The 8,323-nt window shown below is 54.7% G+C and overlaps 1 protein-coding gene across 7 annotated transcripts in view; it reads left to right on the top strand.

Moving 5' to 3' along the window:
• TRAK1 (trafficking protein, kinesin binding 1) overlaps window positions 1–8,323 on the top strand; it is a 135,310-nt gene that overhangs the window by 30,996 nt on the left and 95,991 nt on the right. The window contains exon 1 of one of the 7 annotated variants that reach the window (XM_015568396.1): window positions 233–559. The exons of 5 other annotated variants lie outside the window; for them this stretch is intronic. In XM_015568396.1, coding sequence (XP_015423882.1) covers window positions 496–559 — 64 coding nt within the window. In that variant the 5' untranslated portion in view covers window positions 233–495. Of the gene's footprint in view, window positions 1–232; window positions 560–8,323 lie in introns of those variants that run through there. One more of the 7 variants, XM_006770530.2, reaches the window with a different exon arrangement.

Below are 8,323 nucleotides of genomic sequence, written 5' to 3'. Positions count from 1 at the left end.
CCGCCCACTCCCCCCCCCAACCCGCCTGCACCCTCCCTTCTCCCCCAGTGGCACCTCTCAGCCGCCGCTCTCAGCATCCTTGGGAGACATTGCCTCCATCTCGACATCATTTGTCAGAGCTGGCCAGTTTCTATGGCAACGGAGAGATGGAAAGATGAGCGGTGAGCGGGAGTGAGCTCTCCGGGTGGTGGTGTGTGTCCCTGACGTCACCCTCCATGCGCCTGGATAGGATGACTCGGGCTGCTCCCATTCAGGGCTGCCGGCCGGGCTGCCAGGGTCTCGGCCAGCTGGGCACAGCTCCTCCGCCCCCCTCCCCCGGAGTTCCCTTTCCCTCGCCCCTCTTCTGGTGCGGCTGCAGGCGGGCACTGAGCATGCACAGATTCTCCGGGGCGCTCCCCCGCCCCGGGCTCTGGGAGGGCAGGGCGGCCGGGCAGCGCTCTCCTTGACGTGGATGGCGCGGTGAAGCCCACCCTTGTCTGGGCAAGAACCCCGACTATGCAGAAATTCATCGAAGCGGATTATTATGAGCTAGACTGGTACTATGAAGAATGCTCGGACGGTAATGCCGGCCCCTGCACAGCACAGCACAGCAGGGATGTGGAGGGCATTGTCTCCCGGGAGCGGGGAGGGAATCGGGCAGAGGGAGGGGGCCCTGGGAGCAGCGCCGCCAGCAGACATGCGTGGCTCTGCCCGGTTCCCAGGCGCCGTGGGGGGTGGCAGGTGGGCAGGGCTCACGCCCCCGGGAGGCTCCTCTGCCGCAGCCGGTCTTGGCTCGGCAGGGGAGATGGAGTTGAGGAGCTGGGCTCGCGAGCATTGTAAGTTGCATTGGATTCTCTCCGGGGTGAGGTGTGAGTGTGGCGCTGGTGCGTGTGTGTGCAGGTGGAGCTGTGTTTGCTGTGCTCGCGCTGTCGGAGGGGCGAGGGGACCGTGTGTTTGAGAGGTGGCTCTCTGGACCAGCAGCAGCAGGCCCGGAGGGACCGCCCTTTCCTGAGGTCAGACCTGCCACCCGGGGAGACCCGAGAGGATGCGGCAGCAGCTCCCAGGTAGCAGGTGGTTCAGAGGAATTTGCTTATGGGATCCACAGAGATGGGGTGGGGGGCGGGGTGGTGTGGGGAGAGGCAGGGAGAGACCACATCCTTCCCCCAGGTCTCAGTTTGTGCACGGAGGGCGTGGCACATTCCAGAGGACGCTGGGTGGAGCTTGTGTGGCCCCCACTGGCCTCTGCAGGGTTCAGGCCACAGGGGAGGGGTCCCCGTGGTGCTGGGGAATGAAATCGTGTCTGTCAAAACTCATCCGTCGTCTTTAAAATGACCCTCAAACCACATGCCTTCACATGCACACGCAGCACACAGAAAGGACACAGTGCATATGTTCACGGCGAGGGTCTGTCCCCCGGGAGGACCTGTTCCCAGCCCCACGTGAGACCTGCATGGGTAAGGCGACGGCCGTTGAATGGAAGAGGGAGGTGCAGATGGCTCGCACGGTGGTACCTTCGGTTAACCTGAATGATGTAAGAGGCTGGGAGCTGGCCTCATTAGAAAGCTGAGCAATTGCATAATTATCTCTGATCTGCGGATGTCTGCCCTGACCATGGGCTCAGCAGAGGGGCCCCGAGGCTCCCCTGGATTTCTGGGGGGGGGGGTTGAAAGGTGCCGAGCAGCCTCCCCAGTTGAGCCCCACCGGCCCCCAGCGTTCGACGAAGACAGTGTCGTGTCGAGTCTGTGTCTGTCTTTCAGTATCTTGAGTCAGGATGGTGGTGGGCAGCTCTCGCGGTCTCGGGGGACAAGGTGCCTGGCTTCGTGTTTTCTTTTGCCTCTATTATTCTGGAAGCCAGTTCCCATCCCGCGACCTATAGGGTGCTTCTTTCCGGAAAGCGTCACTGAGCTCTTTGCTGTTTCCTTGGTGATTTGTGACTCACTAAACCCCCCATAACTTTTAAAAAAATATGTTTTTATTCATTTCAGAGAGGAAGGGAGAGGGAAAGGGAGAGAGAGAGAAGCATCAATGATGAGAGTGAATCATTGATTGGCTGCCTCCTGCACGCCCCCTACTGGGGATCGAGCTCACAACCTGGGCATGTGCCCTGACCGGGAATTGAACCGTGACCTCCTGGTTCATAGGTCGACGCTCAATCGCTGAACCACACTGGCGGGGCTCTGTAACTCTTTGAAGTGTGGGCCGTTGGCTACAGCAGCGCACCTGTCCCTGGGCCTGTGGGTGAGTTGGGTGTGGCCACGGCTCATACCGATCCATCCTAGAAGCGGGGGAGGAAGGCTTCTTACAGTCTTGACCCAGTTGCTATGCTGTCCGGCTCTCTTTACACCCTCGTCTGTGGAGATAAGGCCGGTCCCCGGTGCCGGTCAATCTGGAGGGTGCGAGGAGGCTGCTTTATCTGCGCGGCTGTCAGAAGGATTTTCTTACCCAGTAGTTTCTCCATTGAGTCTTTTGGCCCTGAGGCAGCCGGGTCTCTCTTCTTGCAACAGGAAAGGAAAATGGAAGAAGAGGTTGCTCATCTGTTGACGGGTAAATACATGTTGCTTGTAGTGACGGTGTGCATGTGTGTTGAGCAAAATGCATGGCCTTTACCCTCCACCTCCGTTTGGAGGAAGGGAGAGAGCCAGTGGGATGGGATTTCCTGGGACAACTGGCATTTTCACAATCGCATTGTACAGAGAGTTAGCAAGTCACACCACGGTTTATTGGGCACCGAAGGGTTGCTGGTTTGATTCTCGGTCAGGACACACGCCAGGGCTGTGGGCTTGATCTCTGGTAGGGGGTTTGCAGGAGGCAGGCGATTGATGTTTCTCTCTCATCTCTCTCTAAAAATCAATTTTAAAAAAAGATAGCAAATGGGGACGGAAGGAGAACAAAAGCCCAGAAATACATAGTTCCGGAAACCCACCAAAAATGGGGTGGCTTTCAAGGACACACTAACGTTGTGGTCATTCCCATGGCTCTAACCCAGCGGTTCTCAACCTGTGGGTCGCGACCCCTTTGACGGTCGAACGACCCTTTCACAGGGGTCGCCTAAGACCATCCTGCATATCAGATATTTACATGACGATTCATAACAGTAGCAACATGACAGTTATGAAGTAGCCACGAAAATAATTATTTTATGGTTGGGTCACACCATGAGGAGCTGTATTTAAAGGGCCAGAAGGTTGAGAACTGCTGCTCTAACCAGTTGGACTCTGTCCCGGCAGCTTGGTCTGGAAATGCCGTTTGCCTCCGTATCTGTCGCTTCTTTGAAATTGCAGACCAGCCTTCACCTCCCAGTCCCCACCTTCCCGGGGAGGAGGCCGGGGGCGGGAGCAGACACACCGCTTGGCGGGGCCTCCCGTGTCCTTTGGCATTGGCGCCCTTAATGAGGAAGACTTCTAGGGAACTTCCCACACGAATACCAAAAGCTGAGTCAGATATGTAGAAAGGGATGCAAAATCATCGTCTGTGTCCCCGTAACTGACTGGGACGCACTTCGCAGGGTCAGCCCTGAAAAAGGTAGTGGAGGTGGTGGGACAGAGAACCGCAGGGCAGCTAGGGCCCCTCCTTGAACGGTGAAATGAGAAGTGGCTGCCGCCGTTTTTTTACCTGCTGAGCCCTAGGGGAGTTTTGCCCCGTGTGAGATGGCTGCAGGCTCCTCCCTGCCCAGTGTTGGCTGTGGCATCTTATGCCCCATCCCCCACCCGTCAAACACACAGGAAGACCCCAGAGGGACACGAAGAGCCGGGACTCAGGATTTTAAGAAATCGGAGGGGTTGGTTGATTTTTAGAGATTTGAATTAGCCAGCCGTCACAAAATGTCCACTGTGTACAGTTTAAACGCTGGTGCCAAACAGAGTCATGGTTCTGGACACTGCACGTGCCCCATCTCCATTGGCAGAACCTCGAAAGCCTGGCAGACCATGAAAAGCACCCGCGCATTAATACAGCAGGAGACCCACGCCAGAGCAGGAGAGGCCCTGAGAAGAATTCTGAATTTTTAGCACCTGCTTTCGGGGATGCTGGCATCTGGTGTGTGGAGGGAACTTGGGGCCGTTGTCAGTGGTGACCAGCCCCAGGCAGGGGGGTCTGGAAATAATGCCTCAGGTCTGCTGCAGAATCTTATGTTGTTTCTGGGCTATGCTGGCCACTTAAGAAAAAAAATGTATTCTTATAAAGAGAAGGAGGGCTTTTTAATTTTCAAAAAGGCTTGGGTTTAAGCATGTGCTCTTCTTAAAGAAACAAGGCGCACTTCTGCCGCTATTTGAGAAAGACATGGGATAGCAGAGCACTGGCCTGGCATTTCATTTGAGGTCTGTTTTGTGCTCTCCGTGGCTGCAGGGTAGGCACCTCTCAGGGCCTCAGGGAGCCTCTGTCAACCCAGATTCTCCGTCTGGAAAACGGGGATAAGAATTCTGTAGTTGTCGCGAAGAGGGTAAAGCGTGTCCATGAAGCAAGAGCCCTTTTAAGCAGTGTACTAGCTATTGAGTTCCTTTAAAAAATCCCTTTGAAAAGGTAAAGGGTCGATGGAACAAGGTATAGGATTTTGACTACCCGTTCCTTGCTGCAGTTATTTTAACCTTTTAAATGGATTTTTAGAGGAAGAGGAAGGGAGAGAGAGAGAGAGAAGCATTGATGTGAGAGAGAAAATGTGGTGGGCCGCCTCCTGCATGCCCCCTACCAGGGATTGAGCCTGCAACCCGGGCACGTGCCCTGACCGGGACTCCAACAGCAACCTTTCGGGGCACAGGACGATGTCCCACCCACTGAGCCACGCGGGCCTGGGGGGCAGTTATTTTTGCCATCATCCAGCCTCCTTTCCTCCTCTTACATGTTATAGCTTTGAAGGTCGGGGCAGGAGATGGCGTAGCTAATCGCGATTTTCTAAATGGGGAGACTCAGGTAGGTGGCTGGAGCTGGCCCTGTGACTTCTGGCTTTCCGGTAAAACTCCACGGCGGTGCGCAAGGCAGCCAGGCGTGCCGTTGCTCACTGGATGGCAGTGACCTCTAACACGCCACCCCAAGGTCAGGGTGGCTGGCGTGTGAGGGAAGCTTCGTCAGAGGTATCGTCAGCGTGAATTGAGAAGCTGTTACGGGGTCTTTGAGATGATTTTTCTAATTTCCCTGCACTCTGTGACCAACGGTGTCAGCAGGCCTCACCCCCCTTTTCCGTCTCGTGTGCCGTGGAGGTTCCTTTGGAGGTAGGGGCTCAGGTCTCCCTTCCCAGACAGCACTCTTCTGATGGCTGTTAAGGTAAATTTTTTATTTAAAAAGGGAATGAAATGTAACTGTAAAATGTAACTGAGTTTTTCATCACTATCTCTGCTAAAGGGGAAGGGATATTTTCCTGCAGATGTAGGAACAGAGGGCTAGAGCAGGGGTGGGCAACCCCTGGCACGCATGCCAAACACGGCATGCCAGTAACTTTTGCTGGCACGCGAAACCCTCTCTTATAATCTTCCATTTACAATTTTTTTCTTAGTATCGACTTTTTTATTTTTCAGATAAATTCAGTGTAGGTGCATCTTAGGGAGTCATAAAGTTTTCTGTCGGACTATCAGTGTACATGTATACATTAAAAAACAAATGTATTTTTCATCATCATATACTGTGTTTTTGTCGCTCGAAAAAATTGTATTATTTCTTCAAGGTTCTTCACATACATAACACCTTAAGAGATCTCAAGTAGGCGTAACATATCCTCAAAAAATTAGGGTTGGCACGCAGAAGGGTTTTGAGTCGGAGATTTTGCTGGTTTTGGCACACACTCACAAAAAGGTTGCCCACCCCCGGTCTAGAGTGAAGCTACGGTTTTAGAGCTGTATTTCTGTAGAGGACAGGTGTGTGTGTGTGTGGGGGGGGGGGGGGTGTCAGGTGGGAGCAGAGGCCGAGGGGAGACCCAGGCAGGGAGGCCAAGGAGCGTAGACCTCACCTCTCGAGAGGAAGGGACCTCTTTGTGACGATACAAGTGTTCTCCCCTGTGCTGTTCGGAGTGGCTGTGGAGCGTTTGAAATGTAGCTGGTGTGGCTGCATTTTGAGTTTTATTTACATTGAAACACGAATGGCCCCAGTGTCTTTGGACAGCACAGGGTGGAGGGGATCTGGAGAGGGACACGCACGGAGGGACATCCCTCTGCCCTGCAGGAGGCGGGTGGCACCTTCCTCCTCGCCCTTCCCATGGGAGCCGGTCAGGAACTCACTCCCCGCCTCCCTGCTCTGGGCCCCAGGGCTGGTCCTCGCCTCTGGGGCAACAGTCACACCGGCTGCTGGACTCTCCCAGGGCTGGGCCGGGCCACCCGGGCTCCCACGTCCTGTCCCGGTCTCTCCCTGGCACGGAGCCCCAGGCTTTCTCACTGGTCCTCAGGGGTCATGTTTGCCTTTGGCTTTCGGACAAACTGCTCCATCAGAGAGGACGCTCTCTGGCCCCTCCCTGCCTCTAACCGTGGAGTGAATGCAGTTAGAGATGAGGTTTGAGAATTTCCTCACACCCCACAGGGAGCGGGGGAGGGAAGGAGGGGAGATTTGGGTGGGAGTGGGGGATGGATAGCCTGAAAAATGATGAAACCTAGAGAAATGGGGTGACGTGGAGAGTCTTGTGTTCAAAGTTCCACATCCCAAATGTTGTTTTTTCTAAATGTGATATATTTAATATATATTCTGTAATAATATATGGAGGCTTGGACACCATTTGTTCAGGGGAGCCTGGATTTCAGTTAAAGGGTGAATACAACCAACTTGGTTATGACTAAAATCAGTTAACACTGATAGGAAACCAGCCTTTGTTTTCATTAACCCACACGAGGCCCAGCCCAGTATCCTGTGCGTCTTACCGCCAGCCTGCTCCTCGCTGAATGAGTAATGCACGCGGCGAAACCCTCCCTCCTCCCCTCCCAGGGCTCCAGCCCCACCGCCGTTGGAATTGATTGAATGAACAAGTCCAATTTGATAGCATTTATTGAGATGAAAGAGAGATCATTTTTCCTGAACGTGTATCTTTATAAACATTGTGCCTAAAACGTACGCAGGTGTTTCCTAATGTGATGGCTGAATTTCTACTAAACCCCCTTTCTTTTCCCCACAAAGAATGTGTCTTCAATGTGATAAAACGTAGCAGTTGTGTTCAGGTTCCAAAATATTAAGCGGGCGTGCCGCCGTCTCTGGGTTTTCATTTCATTAAATAAAACCCGTCTTACGTTCTGGCTCTCCATGTAGAGGTCTCGTCTGTGGTCTCCCGTTCATTCGTATGGAGGCAGCACGGCGATTTAGCAGGCGTGTTCAGCTGCCTGGGCAGGCTCCTGGGCCCCGAGGACTCGTGGGTGAGAGAGACCTAGTTGCTGAACTGGCGCAGAGAATTCCTCAGGGTGAGGGAGGTGAGTGGGCAGAGAGGCCGAATAGGTGTCTCCGTGTGGCTGTCAGGAGCAGGGAGCCCTGCCACCGTGCAGCCGGGAGGTGGCAGAAAGCCCCAAATTGCAGACTGTGCAGTGATGCTCTGAGACACGAGCGCCCTTGGGCCGCGTTTTAGCGGGTTTGATGGAGGGACCTGCCATCTTCTCTGTCACATACAAAGCCGAACGGTGCAGAGGAATCGGCAGTGAGATACGTGCTTAAACTGCGGCTTCCTCTTCCAGGCAACATTGCAAGCCGATAGGCTATAGATTTTTGCTTTTCCCCTTATCCCAGCAATTAAAGCGCCATGCATACACCAGTTGAGGGTGAGATTTATCGAAGGCACTTTTAAAAAGAGCACATGCAATGTGTTATTACCAAAGAAAGACGGGGATGAATTAATTACCCTTAGCACGGGCAGTGGTTAAGTGCAGTTTCTTTTTCCTTCTGCCGGAATGCAGAATGATCGCTTCCTTCTCTGTTCAGCACTGGGCCAGGTTTATGTCTGCTTCTGAAGCAGCCCACGGGGAAGCCCTCATCTGAGGGCGTGGGGCAGTCCCCCACTGGCACCTCCTCGCCCGAGCCCCACTTGGTACGCGTGTTCCTGCCTGCGGCCGGGTTGGTGTTGGCCTGCGCAGTTGCTCTGAGACTTCCTGGAGGCGACTGTTTGTCCCTGTGTCTGGCTGGGGAAGAGGGGGGAGGATAAGCCTCAAGGCGGAGAGCTTGCTCTGAGATCCTCACCTGCCCGCCTGCCTCCCCTCTGAAAACACAGCACCTGGCAGGGTCGCCCCAGGGCTGGGAAGGGCATTTCCATTCCAGGCAGGTGCTCTGCCCCACCCTGCCTCGCCCCTCCTCCCAGCACAGGGGAGCCACCCCCTTCCGGGTCTGTCTTGGGCGATGCTGGGCCAAGGGCCCTGTGCACACCCTCCCCTCCCGCCGAGCCGGGGCACATCCC

The sequence above is a fragment of the Myotis davidii genome, unplaced genomic scaffold (assembly GCF_000327345.1).
Source record: "Myotis davidii unplaced genomic scaffold, ASM32734v1 scaffold663, whole genome shotgun sequence".
Lineage (NCBI taxonomy): Eukaryota > Metazoa > Chordata > Mammalia > Chiroptera > Vespertilionidae > Myotis > Myotis davidii.
This window is presented reverse-complemented; position numbering and strand designations above follow the sequence as displayed.